This window comes from Papilio machaon, chromosome 23 (genome assembly GCF_912999745.1).
Source record: "Papilio machaon chromosome 23, ilPapMach1.1, whole genome shotgun sequence".
Classification (NCBI taxonomy): domain Eukaryota; kingdom Metazoa; phylum Arthropoda; class Insecta; order Lepidoptera; family Papilionidae; genus Papilio; species Papilio machaon.
In genome coordinates, this window is record NC_060008.1 from 3,045,310 (window position 1) to 3,070,174 (window position 24,865).

A 24,865-nucleotide genomic window follows, 5' to 3' on the forward strand; every position below is an offset into this window, starting at 1 on the left:
AGTTGTCTTTATATTTCAGAGTTGAAACTTTTAGTAGTTATTCATGAGACAAATAATTTCATTATTTAATATTTCTTTAAAGTAGACTTTATTTTTTTTTGAAGTAGTCTATTAAACGTATTAGCTGGCATTTTGTTTTTTATGATACTGAAGATATATTGTGTTTACGAAGCCTTGCTGTTTTGATACTGAGTGCCATTTTTAGTAATCCATTAATATTTTAGTAATCCGCTACTTTTAAATGATTTGAAAGCGACTTAATCAGCCAATAGTATGTAATTTTTTTATATTACAAATAATTTTAATAACACTTGAATTTGGTTTTTTAAAATGCTCTTTAATTTTCATGTCAAAGAAAAACTTGTTCAAACTCATTACAGCCCATACATATTTACTCTGTGGCCTGGGCTTACTGCTGCGACCACAGACTAAATTCATTATGCAAACCGGGTGCCGCGTTCCCGCCCCGCTAGCGCACTTTAATTAGTTTATACTCCACGTATTTCATTATGAAAACCTTATAGCTGTACAGTGATCTGACTATCTAGGTCTTTAAGAACTAATCTAGGGTTCAAAACTCTGAAATATGAAAAGTAGTTTTTTTAGTTTATTGTTTTAGTACGCATTAAAGTATATGCGTGTAGCTCTATATGGGAACGCAGTAACAATCGTTGTTATACGGTTTTATCATGGACTTGTACAACTACCAGAAGATTTTCAATTTTAAATATAAAGGATAAAAGAAAATCCTGTAACTGTTTATATATTAAACTAGCCTTCGCCCGCGACTTCGTCATGGCAGATTTAAAAAAGTAGCCTAAAATATGCTCGCGAGCATCAGCTACCTTATCGTTAATGTCCTGACAATATCGGTCCAGCCTCTCCGGAGATCACCCGCAACAAACGCGGATAGACAGACAGACAAAAATGTTAAAAATTGGTTTTTCGTTATCGGCTACGCATAATGTGTACGAAATGAGATTTTTTACAGACATTCCGATTTTAATAATTTATATACAGTTACAGTGATTAAAAGAAATGATTTAACAATATTTTCCAATGTTAAAATTGCAAAAGAAATTTGATACTTATCACATTCTTATATATCCTGTACACGTATAAAATTTAGTTAGATGTATCTCGCTATAACTCTTCTAAGATATGAGGAGGGCAGAGCAATTTGTCTGAAAGCGTAAACCGTGACAAACGAAACGTCTTGGGTATGATTTATTGCTACGTTTTATTCTTTGCACGCGGTATGTTACGGTCAAAACGAATAATTGGTCATTTATCATGAAGTCGTATGGAAAAACAATTGCGTACGAAAACTATAAACAAAATCGATTATAATAAAATTGAAAGGTCCGGCAATATTCAGTCGTAATAGTCGATTGTATTAGTAGCTTTAAGTATTAATTTACGTTCAGCGTTTTCTTCGCTATTTGCGATAAAATATTGGTCTATATTTAATCTGTATCCTTGAACTCTTATCCTTTATTACCAATCTATTTTTGTTTTCATCATCCTTACTCAATATTATATTGCGAAAGTAACCTTTGTCTGACTGACATTTGGTACACAGATAGCCTGATATAGAGTTATTAAAGCAAAAAAGGGTTTGAAAGGGGCGATGGAGAGTTGTATGAAAATATCGTTATTTTTAGAGCTAGACGTTTGAAACGTATTTTTTTTGGGTGTTGATTTAATATTAAAAATTATGGCATTCAAGATTTGTAAAAGGATGAACGTTTGTATGGATATATGTAAGGTTTTTTTCATTGTTTTCATCCCTACAATCTAATATATAAAATTCTCGTGTCACAGTTTTCGTTGCCATACTCCTCCGTCAAACGGCTTGACCGATTCTCATGAAATTTTGTGAGCATATTGAGTAGGTCTGAGAATCGGCCAACATCTATTTTTCATAACCCCCCCCCCCCCATTTTATTAACTGCGCGCGGACGGAGTCGCGGGCGACAGCTAGTATTTATATGTATATCTTATTTGCTAAGTAATTGGCCAAAACAATTAAAAATGCTAGCCAAAGAAACTTGGACAAAGTCGCGGGCAGAGCTAGTTATATAATAATTAAATTAATTAAATCCGTTTTAACTCGACATAATTGTAAATGCTTCAAGAAATCTATTTAAATAATAAAGATATTTGAGCAGCGATTAGATTAATTTCCATAATGAATATCACTCGGCGTTTTCCTAATGGTGTAATGGAGTGCACGGAGTACTAAAAGCTTGTACGATAAGTGTAATGGATACGGACATACTTTTAATATAAAATTACGTAACTTCGCAGTGTTTTAAAACACGATGTTGGCATTTAAGTTATTTAATATTAATTATTTTTTTAATAATATAATTTTAAATAAATAAAGTTTGATTTAGCTTATGGTTTAGTGTTAACTTAAGCAGAAATCAAATTCATTTTGAGACGTGGCAATTATTTATATCTAAACATTTAGGCATATAACATTGGCCATGTAAAACATAGGACATTCGAGAAGCAGTTCGTGTATAGCGGCCTTTATTATTTTGCCGTAATCTTGATTTATCAATGGAAAATTCTGCTGTCGCTTATGCATTCAAGACCTTTGTATTAAACTTTTGAATTGGCAAAGTTCAAATCTTACGTAATATAAAGTTAACTTCGAACTTTCTAACATAATCTTATGACTTCAAACTTGATTACAGAAAACTCTCGAGTGCTTTATTTTATCATTAAAGTAATTTTGACTGTGAAATTCACAAAACATACGGGTTTTGAAGAAGTGTCATTCGATATCTTGTATCCCATTGTGTCATTGGCGGACAGTTACTTCAGTTATTTTTATTTATTTATTGTTGATTTGTTCTTATTATTTACATGCCTTTACCTTTTGTTAAGACAAATATAAATTTAGTTTTAAACAGAGTTCCACGTGGCCCTGTGGCGCAATGGATAACGCGTCTGACTACGGATCAGAAGATTCCAGGTTCGAATCCTGGCAGGGTCGACAGTTAATTTTGTTGAATATTTCTTTTTGATGGTAATGAAGTAGACAGCAAGTGTAATGAGTAATTTTATGACTCCACATTTTTTTCGGTAGTATTACCAAAAAACTCCTTATTAGCCGACTTCAAAAACAAGGAGGTTATCAAATCTCGTGTTTTTTATGTGTGTTATCGCGAAGCTCCGCCCCTGGTGGTCCGATTTTGATAAAAATAATTTTAATCGAAAGGTAGTGCTTGCAAGATGGGTTCCATTTTTTTGATTTCTTTTAAATAACTCGAAAACTAGTAGATTTTGAATTTTTTATAATATTAAGAAGTAAATTACCGCACAAAACGATTACATTATCGTTGAATTCGATAATACTTAAACAATAGAAAAAACTTTCTGCAAAAACAATCCTTCATTCCATTTCCAAAAGTTTGAGCTGCCTTTGTATTAGTTCTCTTTGTTAGAAAGCTAAGTTCATGAAAGCGGAACAACGTATTTTTATTTATCAAACCCTTCAGATCTTCTTTGTATTCTTTTTTAATTCTCTTCACCAAATTTGACTGCTAAATTAACTAGCAAGAAAACTGTTTTTTTTTCTGTTATTTCAACAATCGTAACAATGCTAACGAAACATATTTTTGTCTCTCTCTTTTTTAAAGATAGTGAAAGGGATAGCAATATGTGGTACAGGTAATTTAGCACTCATGACGTCATTTACATCAATTTGGAAAGGTTTACCTGTTGTCAGGGTGAGCAAAGAGAGTCCTATACTATCTCACAATCTATCCAGTTTTGCTAAATAACTGTATGTCTTTCAGATTTGGTTTAGTAAAATTTTGGTACATATTATTTGTCGATAGATGTCGCCTGCGATCCCGTCCGCGCGGTATTAAAAAAATCATTATTAATAGCCTATGTGTTCTTCCAGACTATGTTCAGCGAGATCCGTTGAGCCGTACTGGAGATACCTTCAAACAAACATCCATCCATTGAAACATTCACATTTATAATATTAGTAAGATGTGCTAACTATCAAAAAAATTCTATTTATAGTAATGAAAAAAAAAACAACATTGTACGGATGCTACTGTTATGTTGTTGTACGCCATATGTTAGAAAATAATATAAAACCAATTAAATACGTATGATTTCCCATACTAATAAATTAATAATCTTTAGATTAAATTATAATAGTTTTTTTTATTACGTTATATTTTTTGCTAGTTAACACCTACATGACGCGATTCAAACCCAGGACCTGCATATTGCAAGTCAAGTGTTTAACCCCTGAGCCACCGACGCTCTCAATCGAAAATGTAATTTGAAAATGTGATATTTCAAGCTAGGGCTTTTAAATATCAAATTATAAAATATCAAATTCTGAAGGCGAAATTGATAGCATTGTTCATCGTATATTGAATTCTATTGTTAACAAATGGTTTGTTCGACGAATGTCATCAAGATCATTTCAACGTATTTTCGTTTCATTAAACCAGAGTTCATTGATACGGTAAATTTTACATTTTGTTTGTACGTGTCTAATTTTAAACATTTAATATGATGACTCAAATAGTCAGAAGTACTTTATTTAGATATACAAGAATGAATTTTAAGAAATATTCACGGTAGGTAGGTATAAACCATTTAATAAACAAGCTAGCTATTGCTGGCGACTTCGTTTGTGTAATCTATAAAAAAATAAGCGTATCAAAAGCCAGACTGGCAGACAGACGGACAACATTTATAATTGTTTATTATTAACGCAAATAAATCATATGCACGAAGTATTAATCTTTTATTTTTTATTATAATATATTTGTTTTTACTTTCACATTACTTCATTAATATTAAAAATTTGGTCAAAGAAAAGTAGAGTAAGTACCTAGACTTAAATTGTATCTTGACGCGGAATCGCGTTAGCATAATAAATTCTTAAAGCAATTAGAAAAGCAACAGTTGGTAAAATAGGTTAATGTGCACCATATTTTTCCTTCATCTTCTTCTAATGCCTCTCCATTAGTGGAGATTTGTCGTCAGCTCAGCGAACCCATTCCTGTCCTGTGCCAAGCGAGAAAGTTGTTCAATTGTTGGCAATAGTGGTCTATTCCCAGATTTCATTTTCTTTGTTACGTTAAAACAAACGAAAAGTGTATATTTTTAAATATAGAGAGAAAAGGAAGAAAGTTGCTACTTACTATTATTCGTATAGTTTATATTGTTGAGTTAAATTTATATCTAGATTTAAAATTATTTTTAAAACGGTTTTAAGTAAAAACTTTTTTAACTTTAGAAAATAGTCTTCTGTTATATATATGTGATAAATACAGAAAAAAAGTGAGTTCTTCTCTACCGTAGAGGCCTTTATATTTCTATTATTAGGCGGAGTATTCACCTTAAAGGATTATGTTTGCGCTTGTGCTGGTAGTTGAATACTGAGCGTGAATAGCTGCCTTTATCGACTGGATTCCGGGAACATCTCTTCCCACGCAACAGGGAAGTGCTTTATAACAGGATTTCTAGGTATTCAGTGTTATTCAGCACTATATACATGCGAATTATGGATGTATGGAATTTACTCGCTTTGATAACGAAAGTTTTAAATATATTGAAGGTGTGAATATAGATATATGACAATGTACTTACTTAGCCCTAGTTTCGTTGAGGTTGTATGAATTGTATATCTATATATATAAAAGAAAGTTGTGTTAGTTACACTATTTATAACTCAAGAACGGCTGAATCGATTTGACTGAAAATTGGTGGGCAGGTAGCTTAGAACCAGGAAACGGACATAGGATAATTTTTACCCCGTTTTCTATTTTTTATTTCGCGCGGACGGAGTCGCGGGTAAAAGCTAGTGTATAATATATGTACTAATTAGATATACTTTAAAATATAGACATCTCGATGGGTACCGGGAATAAAGCCGCAATCGTAAAAATGAAAATGTTCAGGAAAAAATATTTAATGAAATTATGGAATAACTATAAAACTACTGAATATCTTAAAATAAATTATATGTCACCTTGTTCGTTATTTTTTGCCTAAAGTACTGTTGCAGTTACAAGATTGTATATTTTATCCAAATAGGAAAAAATCGATAAAGATCATATTGCTACTATTTATGTCGAAAGGTTGTTCCCATAATAGCCACTTACAGCTTTGTTCCACGAAAAAAAAAATGAATGTTGATACAGTAATAATATGTTACAGCTTTTTTCAGTGTATTATAGGATACACGATGGATACAGTAACCATAGTTTGTGTTCTTATTCCTTGAACTTGATGAGCGTTTTGTGGACGGTATTCATATTTTACTGTATATTCATCGTTGTATGTTTTTTTTTTAATCTTGTATCTTTGCGTGAATATCTTATTTTTATTGACAGTGCTTTTATTATTATTATTTTTTTACTAGAAATATAAGAATGGATCATTTAAAGTGGTAGAAATAAAGAGCATTATGTTATTATTAAACAATCATTTATTGAATCAAAGTAGCATAATTAAAATGACAAATTCGTGACTTTATAAGACTTTTTTACTTATATTATCCATGAAAATTAAGAATTCCTAATAAAAAAGGTACTTATGCTTAACTTTAAAACTTGTGCTATTTAAATTAAATTATTTTATAAAATGTACCTACTCTAATTATAATAAACTAAGACTAGTTTATTAGGAACTGTAGGAAATAAACTCATCTAAACCAACATTCGTATTATCTTAACATAAAAAAAAAATTGGGTACCAAAATATTTAAAGCAAAATCACGTCTAAAGACTTGACTCCTGTAGCGGATCCTGTACCTAAGCAGCTTCGTGGGTTCCACATGCCAAAGATTTATAGAAATCGTGATAATATTGTGGAATATCATGACTGTTACAAAGACTCAGTAGATCAGAGTACAGAGGTGATGTACAAATCTGTAACAACTATAGAGGAATAAAGCTCATGTCACACAGTATGAAAGCTTGGGAGAGAGTGGTGGACGGAAGAATAAGAGAGGAGAGTGAGGTAACTCGGAACCAATTTGGGTTTACACCAGGACGGGGGACTACGGATGCCATTTTTGCTATTCGCCAACTTTGCGAGAAATATAGGCGTGTGCATAAAAACCTGCACATGGTGTTTGTAGACCTCGAAAAAGCATACGATAGGGTTCCGAGGAAGGTTTTGTGGTGGGCTTTGAAAGTGAAAGGAGTGCCTGGGAAATACCTGCAACTTATTCGTGCTATGTATTGTCGAGCCAATACACACATCCAGTCTGCTGTTGGCGATAGTGACAGGTTTGGTGTCTCGATAGGCCTACACCAGGGTTCGGCTTTAAGTCCGTATCTCTTCCTCCTGGTAATGGATGCGCTAACATCAGACATACAGGAGGAAGCACCCTGGTGTATGCTTTATGCTGATGACATCGTGCTTGTCGGGGAGGATGAATGCGAGGTGCAGAGCAGGTTGGAAAAATGGCGAGATAAATTGGAGAGTCTTAAAATCAGCAGAACCAAAACTGAACATTTGTTCTGCGATTTTGGTGGTCCGACCAGCTTTTCTCCAATCGCTTTAAATGGTGTTGACCTACCAACCTGCTCAGATTTTAAGTACCTCGGCTCACTCGTCCAATACGATGGTGGTGTTGACCGGGATGTGAAAAGCCGAATAAATGCAGGTTGGATGAAACGGCGACAGGTCACCGGTGTGACTTGTGATCCAAGAATGCCACCCAAGCTTAAGGGACAGATCTACAAGTCAATCGTAAGACCTGTCTTATTGTACGGATCTGAATGTTGGGCCACCAAGGTTTCGGATGAAAGAAGATTGCATGTAGCTGAGATGCGTATGCTAAGATGGATGTGTGGTGTGACAAGAAAAGATAAAGTTAAGAATGTGCATATCAGAGGAAGTTTGAAAGTAGCGCCAGTTATCGAGAAATTGAGGAGCAGAAGGTTAGCGTGGTTTGGACATGTTATGCGGAGGGATGATAATCATATAAACAAAAAAGTAATGAGATTGAATGTGGATGGCTATAAAGGTAGAGGAAGACCAAAGAAAGTATGGATGGATTGTGTGAAAGAGGATATGCGTAAGAAGGGGGTAAATTCAGATATGACGTCTGATAGAGATGTATGGAAGAGTAGTACATATTGTGCCGACCCTCCATAGGGATAAGGGCAGGTTGATGATGATGATGATTTAAGTACATGTCATTTGTAAAATATCAGAAAACAAAAATTTTGATACAGGTACATTAATTCGAATCATGAACAGATGACTATAAAATTGTAAAATAATTATTGTAGATTATTATCTTCAGTAATACAAATAAAATAACTATAGTTTGGTAGTCTTGTGCGTGATTTAATATTTGCTGCCATTGAGTAACGACTCAACGATAGTTTAGTAGGTACAGCAATGTTTAGTGCGAATCTGTTAACATCAAAGTAGGTACAGTAATGTATAGTGCGTTTAATGTTTACATGTTTTATTCCCTGGAAGAAAGCCGTAATTACAATTGCTGGTCTAAAATTGAAACAAAAATTTCACTTTCAACATAACCGTATTGTTCCAGTAATATTTTTCTAAACGTTTACCAGGAACAAACAATTAATGTACAAAGTGATTTTTCTATTTTTGTCATTTTTCATCAGAATTAAGTAAAAAAAATATATAAGGTGTATTTAGGTCCGTAGATACCGAATCTGACTTAACCCGAAGACTGTCGCAATATCCATTGTGACATTATTCCAACTACCCATCGATCTATAAAACTCCAGGGAAAATGTGAATTGAATGAATCTTTAATACTGAGAAACAGTGAGTGGAATATTCTATTCAGCCGCGTAACGCCCACTGCTGGGCATAGGCCTCCCCCTAAGTACGTCACGATGATCGATCCTGTGCAACCAGCATCCAGGATACTGCCGCAACCTTGACCAGATCATCGGTCCATCTTTCGGAAGGCCTGCCCACGCTGCGTCGATCTGCGTGGCCGCCATTCCAGGGATATACTCGAAAGTAACTAAACTACAGAACGGGCAAAAATATAGTAAACATTCGTTTTTTTTGGAAATGAAATTTATTACATTGGTTTACTTACTGATTATTCTTTGACAAAAAAAAAAATCTTTACTGTAATTAAACTAGTGATAATGTCGACGTTGAAGTTTTTAATTAAATTGTGGGCGGAATTATTTAAATAAGAAATTTTCTCGTTAAGAACTAAAGTTTAACTTTTATTATCTAAGAAACGCCTTTTGCGGAGATGACAAGGTATTTTTTTAAAAACAAGAATGGTACAATTACTTGATATACAATATTCCTCTTACCTATCTTAGACTTCTTCGGTCGAGTCTTCAGTCACCCATGTCATGCAGCACTATATCCTTCCATCTTATTTTGGGTCTGTTCCTAGATCTGCGACAGAAATTTTGACTTTGTACTACGGATTTATATTCTATTATATTCAGTACTAACACTTTAACAATTGATACTTCGAAACTTCGTAGACTAATTTCATTTGAAGTTATCGTAACTTTGAAAGTTCATCGACTTAAAGCTTTCAAATCGACAAAAGCTATTTCCAACTTTGTCGATATAATAACAATTTCCTATCAGACTTGAAGTGTAACAATTAAGTTTGAAGGCAATATTCGACAGCTTTGCTTTGTAGTAATTAAATACGTTCGTACTGATTTTAGAATAATTTTAAAGCAATACTTAATTACTACTTTTGAATCAGCTACTCTATATTCACTATTTCAGCTTATGAATTTCTTAGTCTTTTTATATTAGAATTGATTTTAATTTAAAAAAAAAACTATTCCACCATAGAACAAAGAAGTCTAATTATTACTTTTAGACTGTATGGTCCTTTTAGTAACTATCATAGATAATTTTGTGACTATTTTATTACTGAAACGCCGACAATATAAAAGGTGATCGATCTATTCAGTTACTTGTCCTTCCTACAAAAGCTCGAGTCTATCGACCTACAATTTGAAATCACTGCTCTACACTTGAGGCTTTACTAAAATGTTTATGCGGTTGGCAGATATTGTTTTACGGCATTTAAGCCAAATCTTACTTAAGTTCTATCAAGTTTCTGCATCAGATTAAGTTTATAATATAAAGGACGCAAAGGATTTGGAATAAAATAACAAAGTCATTATGCTCATGAGTAGGTAGCTATCTTTATTTTTTTTAAATTAAAACCACCAATAAATACACATTTTAAAACATTAATTATTATTATTATTACCGAATTATTAAATTGTATAATAATTACGTGATTTTCGCACAAATTCCAAACACGTACGATAACTACGAGGTTAAAATGCCACGTATTACAATTTTATTTATTGTCAATTTTTCAATTATTATTGTCATGTACTAAACTGTGGCATTTTACACATCAAAAATGACGCAAGCGCGCCTTTTATTGTCATTTATATATTTGAATAGTGAATAAGTTAGGCGTCAATTGATATTATTAAAGATATGATTACTTCATAGGTTTGATATAACTCCAAGATATGTTAAAGATAAACTATTTTTTTAATATAAGTTTAAAGATTGAATACAACAATTGACGGCACATCGCGCAATCCATCATCTATCTAGATAGTTTATATGACAGTAAAATAATTTGTAAAACTACAGAATATCGATAGAAAATTATATATAAATAAATTATGTATACATATTTATATACTGTAAGAATTGTGACGCCCACGTCTTTAATATATAGAAATTTAAATGGAGTTATTGACTTGCTTAAAGCCGTTTTAAATGTGTTATATAATTTTAAAGCCAAATTTTAGAGTCTGTGAGGTTATGCCGATGGCACACGTCGATACTTATAAGTAGATAGACGTTGAGATACAGTTATATACCTAATACATAAATAGTTAACAACTCCGTAAATACAGCCTTCACCTGCCGTTAGCGACCGCGCCCATCGAGACTTCCGGACTGCGTAACATTCCAGATGTCTCACCATCTCGATCGCCACTCCTAAATCTAAGTCCAATAATATTGAATAAACATACTTTGAGATATCTATACAATTATGTATTAAACATGGAATTATTTTTTAAATATACTTAAAGCATTTTTTTTCGCAAAGATCATGTCGATTTGATACCCACAATTGGATTAGCCGTCCTGAGGGCTTTTGTAACAGATATATAATCGTACTTAGCTACTAATCACAACAATTATTTTGTATTCAGTATTTGTTTTAACACCACTACGAGATTACATTATACAAAGTTAACTGAAAATGAAGGGAGCTATTTCTTGGTATACGTTTCATTAAATTATATAAATAAACGTTAAGTAACTAAATAAATGCTAAATGCTAAAAATAAGAGATCGTATTTTCTTAAAATAATTAAAAAATATTACAGATTATTATCAAGTTTTTTTAATATCTAATATAAAATTAAAATACTAAAAAATGGAATCTCAGTAATAATGATGAACGAAGATAAGTTAACAATGAAAAAACTATGTTTGTGTATATTTGGATCTATTTAAAAATTACGTTATTTATGAAGCAGGATTATGTATTTTCTGTATTATTATATTCCATTCATCAACTTTAGGATACTTAAAATATAACAAAGAGCAAAAAGCCCTGGATATTTTGTTAAAATTCATTTTTATTTCTCAGAAAATACTACACGACTGAGTTAAAAGACGTATATATACCGATAAAAGATGCTTACTAGACAATTTATAAACACTACGTTAATAAAAGGTTATTCAAATTCAAATATAATTTATTGTCGAATTCGTTAACGTCATAGAAATTGACGGTAAATTGATAATATTGTCATATTTAATTTTATTGTCCTTTTCGGAAGATCCATACTAAGATTACTCATCCGCAGCCTAATGCCTTGGATTACGAACAACTTTGATTCTAAATCTTAAATCTATAAAAATACAATGCGATTGTTTAAAAAGGGATTAAAAAGATCGCATATCTAGAGAAAACCTCAGCTAGGTTGTTATGTAAATATAAAAAATATTGTTAACGCTCAGAAGCTCGCAAGGATTAAAGAGAGTCGTTTACGAAGCGAAAGCTTAATAAGGATATGCTTCCGATATGGCCATGTAATACTGATAAGAATTAAAGCCTGCAGAGTTGTACATTTATGAGGATATCCCTCGGAATTTTCCAGAAGTGTCTAGAATGTTGTCGTTTTGGTTAACGGATGCGGGCAGAGTTCAGTAGACGTAGGGGATGAACTCGGGAGTGGGGTAGTCGAAATAGGGATGGTAAAAGGTGCGGCGCACTGGAGGCAGCATCACGTCGGAGTAGCGAGAGAACTGCGACACCTGACGACTACCCATTGGAGGTTTCCTGGAATAGAAAAATAAATTTAACATTGAACTAAACTGGGTCTCGAAGATATTTGCAAATAGTTACTAAGGTTCTTGAGTTAACTTACGAAATTTTGGTTTATTCTTTTAGTGTACTAAGTAAAATTACTTACCGTCGTACATTTAATCAGCAGTTCTATATGATTCTAATTTGGGGTTTGGAGAGAGGTAAATGTGAAAAGCAGCAGGTATTCATAGATGTACGAATGTGGAAGAGAGAACGTTAATTATATCACATACTTGGAGTGGCGGCCGCCGTTCTCGTCCGGGGTATAGTCCTGCAGAGGCTGCAGTCCCCGGGGCTCGTTCTCACCGTAGCTTCCATATACGTAATCATCATTTCTGAAATAAAACGCTACATGAACACCTTATCTCACTCAACAGAAAAATTCAAGGCACGAGAAAAATTGTCACGGCTACTTCTGTTGTAACAAATAGACGTATCAAGTCGATTTAGTTCCCAAATATATTTCAATAAGTCTTAACTTTAACCGTGGAATTGCTCTGTCAAAACATTATACGAAAACAATTGTCGTCGCACTCATTTATTTAAAAAAAACAGAGATAATTTATATCTATATAATCTTTATATGACATGTTACCTTTTACAAATCTCCGTACTACTCATACCCTCATTATTTATTGATCTTAAATATACTGGAAGTTATCAACTTTTCCTTAGTGTTTAATAAAAATTTGTCATTCTTTCCTTTCATATTAATAGTTAACTTGAATGAACATTTCGCGTGGAAACGATCCATCATACATTGGATACTTATTCAATTTGTTATTCCGGTGATTTGCCTCAAATTTGCAGTAAAAGATTGATGGAAAGATAACCTCAGAAATTATGTAGAAAATACGAAAGATCATTTAAAAATGTTGAACGTTGCAATCTTTCAAGACGTAGAATTTAAGAAATTATATTCAAACTAGCTGTCGCCCGTGACTCCATCCGGGCGCAGTTAAAAAATCTTAATAGGGGTATGAAAAATAGATGTTGGCCGATTCTCAGACCTACTGAATATGCTCACAAAATTTCATGAGAATCGGTCAAGCTGTTTCGGAGGAGTTTAACCACAAACGCCGCTACACGAGAATTTTATATATTAAATTATGGTAAATCATTAATCAGTTACTAGTTACACGTAAAAATTAATAATTTCTTTTTAACGCACGAAAACTTATTAAACTTTATTTATAGGGGACATTGTTCTATTTTACTTTGACCTCAATGCCGTTTATAAATAGATTTTTCATTAAAAAATTAAGTAGGCCGTCTGGTCCCAAAGCACGCCTCTAGATTTATAATTTTTATATTAAAAAATTATCGTATTCGTGACTTTTATTTTTATTATTAGAAGTGAGTCCTGCGTCGTTTTTTTTTAAAGTTACCAACTTGTTATTTACATTTATTAGAAATACATTTGACTGAAAATACATTGTATAAAGTAGGTTTTATATGCTATTATTATTACGTAAAATTAAAAAAAAAAACACTACTTTAAAAAAAAAAATGGGATCGTGAATGATATTAATCTGTTAAAACTCGCTAGAGAAGTAAAGATTTTAACGAAAGTTTATTAGCGTTAATATTTTTTAATTTGAATGTTCACAATAAAAACAAATACTATTTAATCCTACCTATGTTTTTAGATTTGAGATTCAAATCTTCACATTATAGGTCGGGTCCTTTTAGCTAGAGCAATTTAATTACAACTTCACAATACATATGTATATCACATACCCATGGCCAGAAGTAAGGTCTTTTATTTCTTGCTTTTGTTCAGTTTCGTATTTCCTCTGCAGCTCCCGGACGTGCTCCTGTCTGATCAGTTTCTTCAGCGCCTCAAATCTAAGAGAAATTTACTCTAATATTATTCTTAATTACTCTAAGTCACTCTAAATATATCACATATTCATAAACGGAGATACAAAATTACGGTTTGACAGATTTCTCTGCTTTGGTGTGTTGAAATCTGATGTAGTTAATAATTTTGTCACCTTAATAATAATTTTAGATAGTGGGATGTTCGATTGTAGTCTAATTCGATCTGGTTAAGGTAGTAATGGCTTTTTTTTAATGAGGTGAGGCCATTACCGGTCTCGTTGCGGAGGCACCATGAAAGAAGGCTGTCCGCGGGGGCGGGAGGGGCCGGGGTAGCGCAGGATCTTGCCCGAGGAGTGTGGCACGTTCAACATTCCGAACATCTGGAACAAATTCTTAAATTTACCTTACGTAAATTCTTTTTCATTTATAAATTTACGAACTTTATTACGATTAAAGATTTTGTAAACGCAGATGTGATATATTACTATAGAATTTGTTTTTTTCTATGTTATTTTTTACCTCATCATAATCCGGTGTGCGCACAACATTCGGTGGAGCTTTGGTGACAACTCGGCCGTAAGCCTCGCGCGGCATCGCCTGATACTGGTATCGGAACCTACAACAAAGGAATGATCTTAATGATTTCCTAAAGGTATTTAGTTACCTTTAGTTATTGACTAAAATTTTATAGACTACACTGTCACTTTTTAATCATATGTTTTTAATCATAGCTGTTACATTACGTCTTATGGTTTACCTTGGATTGAAGGACAGATATATTATCAAGGATCTTTATAACGTTTATGAAAATGAATAACGTTCCATCTAAAGACTATCTAAAAGTTTGTTCTAATTTTATACACGGTCAACAAATGAATGCTTTACGAAGGACTCCGATTTTAATACTCTTTACTTTGAAACAATGTGGCTATTGTTAGGGGCGTTGTATTCACGCCTACGAAACACTTCGCTTATAACTGTGGGTCGAGGCGATATTTACACCGAGTGAATGGAATCTTTTAACGAAATACGACAAAATGAATGTTGATTTGTAAAAAGTAATAAATGAATACTTTACTAAATGAAATATAACAATACGAATGTTAAGAGGAAATTAAGACATTTGAAAAGCGAGATTTTTTCCTAAGTATTGTAACTGAGGTTTTTGGCTTTTTGTAATTTCTTTACGTGTTAAAAATGTTTATGTAAAAAGTTTCATTATTATTCTTCTAACCTAACCTAACTTTAACGTCATTCCATATCTATTGAAATTAAAAATTCTTGGACCAAAGCATATATAACTTATGCCTAGTAATTACTATTGTTTTCGAACGCTTTATTCTAAACTGTCGGATTTAAAATGTTATTTATCGAGTTTATGAAACATTTACAAATTATTTTTAACAACTGTGGCCTAGTCACTCTTTCTCTGTTCTCTCTTTCTCGCTTTCTCACATCTTTGGTTACGCTCCGAGCCTTTACGGTATTGGATTTTGAACTCTTAAAACAACAAAACTAACTACATTGTAGCACTTGAGAAAAAGCAAAAGCTTGTTCCCGACTTGCTAAAATAAATACCAGTTACCGTTTACCACTGTGATTATCATTCCAATATGAAATCCCCTACTATTCAATTTTCAATTTGAACTCGAATTCCACTCACCTAGGAGCAGCTCTGGGCATGGCGGTGTAGACGGGCCACTCGTTGTACATCAGCGGGTCTCTGTAGGTGCTAACCTCGTTCATTATCTCCGGTGCACGCGCCTGTCTCTTTGAAAACCTGTGCAAAAAATAAAATGAATTACTATTAATTACTTATTCCTAACATATCGGTATATGCTAGGAATTGATTCGACTTTTTGACTGACAGGCTAATATCATTAGATTAGTTTTCTTGCTCGAATCGTTTATAGTTGTGGGTTTATATACACTTTTATTGTAACTTTATTTTTAATATAATAAATAAAAAAATAGTTAATATAAATAAATAAAAAAATAGTAGTGTAGTCTAGTTTAAATTGTTTTTAATTAACTAGTGTTTATTTTTTTTATGTTTTGCCTTGTGTTCTTTTAAGTAATATTATTATACAATTAAACGTAAAATAAATGTGATAATCTTAAGTTATCAATGATAAACTTAAGTTATAAACAAGTTATGATTTTGTTCATGAAAAAAGTCATAAATATAGTTTTAAATAAAACGCACCGAAAGCAATGTTAAATTATTTTAAAATAACTATTGTAGTTGGTGAATGTTTGATAATTATATTAATTTTATGCATATTGTTCGATCGTTTAACGAAATAAAGCGGTTAAGAGCTTGACGAGGCCATTATGCAAATGAAGTTTGTTTTACAGCAACGATACAAAGTGCACGTGTTACCGCTTTTTCTACCAATAAGTGTTTTTAATAAAAGCTAATGTTGGAATTTTTAAAACAATATTGTCATTTGTTGCATTTAATTTTAGACTACAAGTTTTTTTCACGGGGGTAAAAACAAAAATTCATACGAAAATATCATAAATTACTAAACTTTTGTTAAGGACTTGGTACTGTTTGAGTTGTTTTTATTATTATTTAATTCTCCTTATTTTGTACTGGTTATAATCTTAACACACCAATCGTTCGCTTCTGAGACCAAAATCTCTGTATAAAACATATCATCAAAGGTGGGCATTAACTCGTTAATCCGTTAATCGTTAATTAACGAAGTTAACATTTTCCTTAACGGATTAACTTTTAAGTTAAATTCAAAAAGTGTTAACGCTCTTGTTAACTTCCGTTAAATTCTACTTCCGTTAATTTAGTCCGTTAATTGTTACAATAGACACTTATTGACGTGTTGTCATTTTATTTAAATTATGCATCAGGCTACATTCGTAAGTTCGGCTATGTTCGGCGACCGTCGGCGAGTCGAATGGTGAACGAGAAAGAGAGAGAACGAGAACGAGCGAGTGTGATGCATGTTATACAATACACCGAGCGGCCGGGATAGACGTGATCAAAAGAGTACCACAGAATCCTTGTTAGAAAATAGTGACGATTTAAACAAACTTACCTATATCAAATATTGCGAAGTTTAGGCGCTAGACACCTTCAAAGTTTAATAATTATTTTACATTTACACATATATCTCGAATAGTCTTTATTACATTTTATTCACATTAAAACTGGTTTTCATTTATTTAACATAACTTTTTTTAGAAAAAGACTTTGTTATAAAATCAACATAAGGTTCGAAAACACTTTACTCTTAATACAATAATTGTTATACGGGAGACGTAAAATCTATTAAAAAAGATATACACTGCGTTGAATTGCAATCAAAATAATCGAGTGTGCATTTACTCTTCAACGTCGTACCTTAAATAAAACTAAACTTTGTTGCAGACAAAAATATTTATTTTAATGTTGGAGTTTAAAAACAAAAAATACAAAAAAAAATAGTTTATGGTTCATTTGAAAAAGCGTACAAATAGGATTTTTTTGTCATTGCGTAGATAAGAAACAAACAATGAAAAATAAATTTAAAAATTCGAAAGACGAAATGTGCACGCAATAAACGTTCCTCAAAAACAAAAGGGATTTAGGTGTTTATTACCGTCGTTTGTTTTTTTGGGGCTTCTTCATAGTCAACGAAAAATAATTTTACATTTTACAAATATGAACAAAGGATCAAATGGACAGCCGCACAGAGAATACGATAACGAACTCGATGGATTTATGGCCCCAACCCTTCTAATGGTCGGGGATGCACGTGCGCTGCGCAAAGACAATAGCGAAGATAATTTGTTTGTTTACAAAAAAAAGATATACGACAAAACGAGAAAGAATGAGGAAAAAGATAAAATAATTATGTTAGTGAAATAATGTTAAACTGTGTTATACTAAATTTAATATATGAAATGTTGCCACAAGTGACCTTTACAAAAAGACATCGTTTTTTTTACGTATATCGAAAGTTTATTTTATATTGACGATTTTAAAGGTGATAAGAAAGAGAGAAGACATCACCCTCGATCGGTTGTTTTCGTTATGTCGTGTAACTTATGCTCTATACACTGAGAGTAATTTAACTTGATTTAACATATAACAATAGATCGGACGATAGATCATTAGATGATAGAAGTTATCGAAGGCATCTCAGTTGTATAGTTTGATGCGTTGAGATGTATCACTGGATTGGTTATATAGTTTATTTATCAATGTTATATATAATAAGTTTCCTCCGATGTTAGAAGTTTTATTAATAAATAAAAAGTACGTAAAAAATGATAAGTCTGTTCGTGGGTCCTTAGCTAAAATAAAGCTAAATAAAAAATATTACCAAATTATACATAAAATTAAATGTTCAGTTGTTGGAGTATGAGCAAATGAATATCCGGGTGCAAATAGTAACAGATAAATGTAAATACTGCACAAAAGTTTTGATTGTTTTCTTTTGAATATTATCACGTGTCTTAATGTTTAATAGAAAATTTGTGTTGTCTAAATTTAGTTAGCTCTCTAATTCCGTGACGTCGGATTGTCGATAAAAAAATTGGCTGAAAAAGTCAATTGTCCATCATTGTCAGTGTAGTATATAAGTGTGTGTAACTAGTGCATGCTATGTCATTATTATGGTACAGGCATTAGTACATCGCTCCTATTGTCTAAATTATATTTTAGTATATTATATAACTAAACTATAGATAGGATTAGCGATCGCCCGAGATTTCGTAAGCTCAGTAAAAAAATAGCCTAAGTTCTATTGAAATCGGTCCATACGATTCGGAGATTATTCATATGGCCATTTCCCGCTTGCGCCTTATACTCGTGATATAAACAAAAATTAACTTTAACTGTTAACTTTAACTTGCGTTAAATTTTCGTAAATTAAACGCTTTAACGATTAACGAAGTTAAATTTTTATTTAACGAATTAACGATTAACGAAGTTAACTTTTTGATTAACTGTGCCCACCTATGCATATCATTATCCCTGTCATTATCTTAGACAAAACAGTGATAACAATATATTAGTCTCAGAAACCAACGATAAACTGTGTATTCCGGCCGTAAATGAAAGATGAATAAAAATGTTCTTTTTTTCGTGTTAACCTCAACACAATACTTATTATGTCTATTATGTCAGCCTGTCACCAGCGATAAGACTTAATGTAAGTCTACATAATAACTTAATCAAAGCCCACCAATAATAATTATAGGAAAGCAATGTCAGTAACAAAGGAAAAAAGTAGTCCAGTTTTTTTTGTTACTTTTAACTATGATAATGTTATTCGATACGCTAGCTTTTTATGTCATTTTAATTTATTTTTTGGAACGAAGTTCCTTATCGCGGGTTGTGAAAGGGGGCTAGACGGAAAAAAATCTTACGAAAAGTTGTCACGACACTTTTTGCTATAGACGAATGAGCGCTACTTCACCATGACAACGACGGGACAATATATAACGACAATTCATAGAAATAAAATGTACTTCTTGTGAAGACTTAAGTTTTTATTCATAGAATAAACATTGGTTCCTTCACTAATTAATTGAAAGGAAATTCGTTCCATCCGGGTGTCCCTTGACACCTCTCAAGTTTTTTTTTTAAACATTCTCTTGGACAGCTGACGCTAGTAACATTTTACAGTCTTCCCAGTCGAAAAGCGTGTGCGCATAGTCATTTTTTACAAAGAACAACGATAATCTTTATATGCACAATTGTTTTGGTAGTGGAATCGCACCTTTAGTATACATACCTCCACATAGCTTTTAGTTGATCGCACGTCGGTTCATCCGGCTTGGTAATATCGCGGTCGCGGGCGCGGGGACGCGGTGAGAGCACGGCGTCCTGGTCGATTCTCTGCGCCAGCACTCCGCCCAACAGCGCCAACACGCACCACGCGCGCCACACTGACCACATCCTGACAACGAATGAAATTGAACCTAATTAAAATTTACTAGAAATCAGACAGATTTTTTTTATAAATCTTCGTAATGTCAACCTTTTATAAATTTATTCGTTGTAGAAGTTAACAGTTATTTGATTGTTTTATTATTAAATTTAAGCACATTCTTTAAGTAACGAAAGATGTCTTAAGCATTTTTTTCCACACGTGATAATACTGCTTTCACTAAAAATAATATTAGGCGACCGTGTAAAAAACAATATTATTGAAGTTTAATATATTTCGTCTAAATAAAAATGTCAGAAATATTTACTGTGCGTATATTTACACCTGAATAGAATAGATCCGAAAAGGGCGTAAACTATTGAAAGGAGCTGCCAATGTCAACAAATTTTGTCCGGTACACTGTGAACGCACATTCGGTCACAATAAAGCCTGACTGTGTATTTTATTCGCATCGCTTATTTTAATTGAACGAAAAAGACTAGAATAAAAACAATAAGCCATATTAATCCCACTCCTGGAGGAATACGAATGACTTTTCATGTTTAGATTATAAGATGTCAAAACGAAGCAGTATCTTCGGAACTTTGCCTAAAAGGACTTCTTTTAATGATATATTTTAGTTTTCATGTTATATTTTTTAAGGTTTTTAGTTTTACAATTCTGATGTTTTCTTATCTTCTTTGTTACGAGTATTACTCTATAAAGTGGGGAATATTAAATGAAACATACATTTTCTTTATATTATTAATTAATATTATAATAATTATTATGACGTTACTCTAAAACGAATGAATTTATCCGAATAAATTTGGAACTGAGATGAATTAAAGTCTGGAATTGAGCATGGGCTAATTTTTTTTATGTTACAGCGGATGAAGTCGTAGGGTAGAAACAGCATGGACATGAATCTACCCAACCATCGAAAATATTTAAATTCCTAATAACCTCTTGAGACGTAACTCTTTTCCTCAGATGCATTGAAAAACTAAGAAAAAACAACACCAGTTTGTCAGACGAAAAGATATCGCCTTTTATGTTAAAAATATAATTTGCATACGTATTACACGTAGTATAACAACTTCATTACACATTCCACAATGAATTTTATGTACTGAAACTGTGTAATACACGACATTAAGTGGGGCTTCCCAACATTTACGAGTACCGAACTTTATTGCTCGGTTGAAACATGTGTCGGACAACTAAATTGTTTTCGTTTTGACTTTGTTATTTACACAAATTTAATTCCTTCTTTTCACACTCATGTTCATAGTGGAACCTGTTCTCATCCCTATGGAGGGTAGGCACAGTATGTACTCCTCCATACATCTCTTTCAACATATCTCAATTCATCCCCTTCTTACGCATATACTCTTTCACACAATCCATCCATACTTTCATTGGTCGTCCTCTAACTTTATAGCCATCCACATTCAATCGTATTGTTATTATATATGGTCATCATCCCTCCGTATAACATATCCAAACCATACACCGCTTCCTTCTATTCACACTAATGGTCTTAAAAATGTAGCTACTCTGAACTAGTTATTATCATCACTTTGATCCAGAGCACAAAATTCGTTTTGCTTTTGTTCCCTACTGACAAAAGAGTAATATTGTTCGCGCGTACATAAGTTTGTTTTTATGTATGTGGGTTTATATGTATGTAAATTCTATTGTGACGGGCTACAGATAAAATGACTGAACTGATTTATGTCGCTCATTCTGCTTGAAAAAACCGAAATAACAAATTGTTTTTGTCAGTTTGTTTCGACATTGAAAGCTCACTCAAATAAAAACGGATTAAATTATCCGACGTACCAATTTCTAAATATTTGGTGAATCCAATTTTTACTCAAAATCATGTAGAATTAGTTCATATTAAGAAATAAATTATTTTAATTATAAAGTCATAAAAATATTAATCCGCACTTGATCAGTAATTAACTAAGGCCTAGTCACCCTCGATGAAAAGAGTGTAAGCTGGTTAAATAAATCCGATAATCGAAATCCCTAATTAAACTAAAACGATCGTGAAAATCATACTTCGTACTAATCTTATAAATGCGAAAGTTAAGATGGATGGATGTTTGTTTGAAGGTATCTACAAAACGGTTGAGCGGATCCTGTTGGAATCTGGCACAGATATACAATATAATTAAAAGAAAACATTAAATAAGTTTGTTAAACATTTTTTTATGTTAAAAATAAAAGTAAAATTGTTTTTTAAGAAATAGTCTATTAAACAGAAAATATAATAATTCTAGTTTGGTATTCGATTTGGTATATTAAATCGAAGTTCATTGAACCGCTTTAAATGTAGTCGGGACAAACTCACGTCCTGCCATGGCAAGCGTGAAATTAAAGCTGGCTATTTTTAGGTTTATATTGAAAGTAACCACTTCGTACCTAAGTATTGTATAGTGAGGCTATGTGGAATAATAAGAAAATGTATATAAAGAGAATCTTCAATCAAAAACGTATATGCGTTGCTGATAACAAAAAGAAACAACATAAAACGTTTTTACTTTAACTAAAAATCAAAAATTAAAAATTACAATATTTATACAATGTCTGAAATTTATAAAATTAAATCTGTCATTCTGACAAGGAAAATCAAATCATAAAAAAGTATTTAATATGGACTTAAAGAAAAGAGGTCCTCTTTTCTTTACATCTCCCCCCCCCCCTTTTGGAAGGAATCAATTACAAATATTATGATAATATTATTGTTCATCTTACAACAATCACCGGGGTTAGTTTTGTGATGTGATAGAAATTCGATTCCACTTTGTTGTGTCCTGTATCTACCTCATAAATTGTGTTTGAAATCTTCTTTAAAATTTTGTACGGTCCAACTCTTAATTCATCTAATTTCTTTCTATTTAGACGATTTCCATTTTCGACGTAAACTGTGTCTCCAATTTCTAATTTATAATATTCTCTGTGGGAATCAAATATTCTCTTATTGTAATTATGAGATTTTAAAGTATTTTCCAATGCTAGTTTTCTATCGTTTTCCAGATGCTGTTCCGTAAATTTTGATTTTAATTCTATTGGTAGAATACTCACATTTTCTCCCTCTAATAAATATTTCGGAGCAAATTTAGTTACTGTGTGTTCAGTTTCATTATACTTATCTACACATATTCGTGCTGTGGTAGTCCACGCTGTTTTTCTCTCTTTCTCATTTATTTTGCATCTTATCTTATTTACTAAAGTTTGATTTAGCCTCTCATTAAGTCCATTTGAAAATGGGGAATCTACAGCTGTAAAAACCAAACTTATATTTTCCTTCTTCAGAAAATCTTTAAATTCTTTAGAGTTTATCCCAGGATACTGATCCGTCAGTACTATATCAATCTTATAATTATCTGTGACATTTCTTAGCAGTTTTATAAAATCATTAGAACATTGATTCCTAGATGTTAAAATATAAGCATTTCTTGTAAAATGATCAACTAAAAGATGTAAATATTTTTTTGTTGATCGAGATCCTCCGAAACCTCCAATAGTATCGATGGATACTATTTCAAATGGTCGGGTTGCTGGACCTAAATGTGACATCAAACCGTACTTCGGTTTTCTTCTGGATTTGTTTTTAATACAAACTTCACATTCATTACAAATTTGTTTAATGTTTGCTATAATGTTCTTTGCTGTGTAAAATGGTGTTATTTTATTCATTAATTGAGTTCTTCCAATATGACAATAAATATTGTGGACATCTTTTATTAGAGTCTTGCTAAGTTCTTCCGATAGTATAATTTTTTTCTTTCCTTTAGATTTCTTGTAGTAAATCTCCTTTTCCAATATATGTTTTTCATTTTTTAAATCTAAATTTGCACATTGATCATTCTTAATATCTTCTAATGTGATTATATTTACTACTTTTAAGAAATCTTCGGAATTTTCATTAGGTTCTAGAACCGGATTCCTGCTTAAACAATCTGCTTCTTGATTCAAATTTCCTGGGTTATATTTAATTTTGAAATTATATTGCGACAAATAATAAGTTAGATCACCTAGTTCCTCATCAGTTCTTGCCTTAATGTTCATATTTTCTAACGGCTTGTGATCTGTGAACACTGTGAATTCTTTTCCCATAAGCCAGTGTTGCCAATATTTCACCGCTTCCTTTATTGCTAAACATTCTAAATATACTGCTTTTTTCTTCTTTTGGGCTTCTGTTAATTTTTTTGAAAAGTAAGCAATTGTTTTATTAACTCCATTTTCATCTGTCTGCTTCAATACTGCTCCAATTCCTTTGGCACTAGCATCCGTATAAATGATTATAGGTAGTTCCGAGTCAAAAATATTTAGAATTGGTTTCGAACATAGTAGTCTTTTGATTTTATCAAATGATTCTTGACATTTTTCTGACCATATAAACTTCACATCTTTCCGCAGTAAATTGTGCAAGGGATCTAGAATAATTGCACTGTTTGGTATAAATTTATGGTGAAAGTTAACTTTTCCAAGAAATTGTCGCACCTGTTTTCTTGTTTCTGGTATAGGAAAATCTCTTACTGCTGTTAAATAGTCTTTCAGTGGTCTCACTGTATTGTTCTCAATAATGTGGCCTAAATATTTAGCTTGATTATTTGCAAAGGAACATTTAGAAAATTTCAGTCTAAAGCCTTCCGCTAATATTGCTTCGAGTAGTCTTGATACATGCAATATGTGTTCTTCAAAAGTTTTTGAGAAAACTAAAATATCATCTATGAAATTAACTGCAAAATTAGAC

General features: G+C 32.2%; 1 protein-coding gene and 1 non-coding gene across 2 annotated transcripts in view; one reads left to right on the plus strand and one right to left on the minus strand.

Annotated features, from left to right (window-relative positions):
- The first annotated feature begins 2,934 nt into the window (after positions 1–2,934).
- Positions 2,935–3,007, plus strand: Trnar-acg. Its single transcript has one exon. It is a non-coding gene; the product is annotated as a tRNA-Arg (tRNA).
- An 8,782-nt stretch (positions 3,008–11,789) lies between these two features.
- Positions 11,790–24,865, minus strand: part of LOC106708967 — a 30,454-nt gene continuing 17,378 nt past the window's right edge. The window contains exons 2-8 of the mRNA XM_045683685.1: positions 19,960–20,124; positions 15,879–15,995; positions 14,735–14,831; positions 14,486–14,595; positions 14,132–14,239; positions 12,625–12,726; positions 11,790–12,364 (exon numbers count right to left, since the gene is read on the minus strand). Of these exons, the coding sequence (XP_045539641.1) occupies positions 12,229–12,364; positions 12,625–12,726; positions 14,132–14,239; positions 14,486–14,595; positions 14,735–14,831; positions 15,879–15,995; positions 19,960–20,123 (834 nt within the window). The 5' untranslated portion in view covers position 20,124 and the 3' untranslated portion in view covers positions 11,790–12,228. The remainder of the gene's footprint in view (positions 12,365–12,624; positions 12,727–14,131; positions 14,240–14,485; positions 14,596–14,734; positions 14,832–15,878; positions 15,996–19,959; positions 20,125–24,865) is intronic.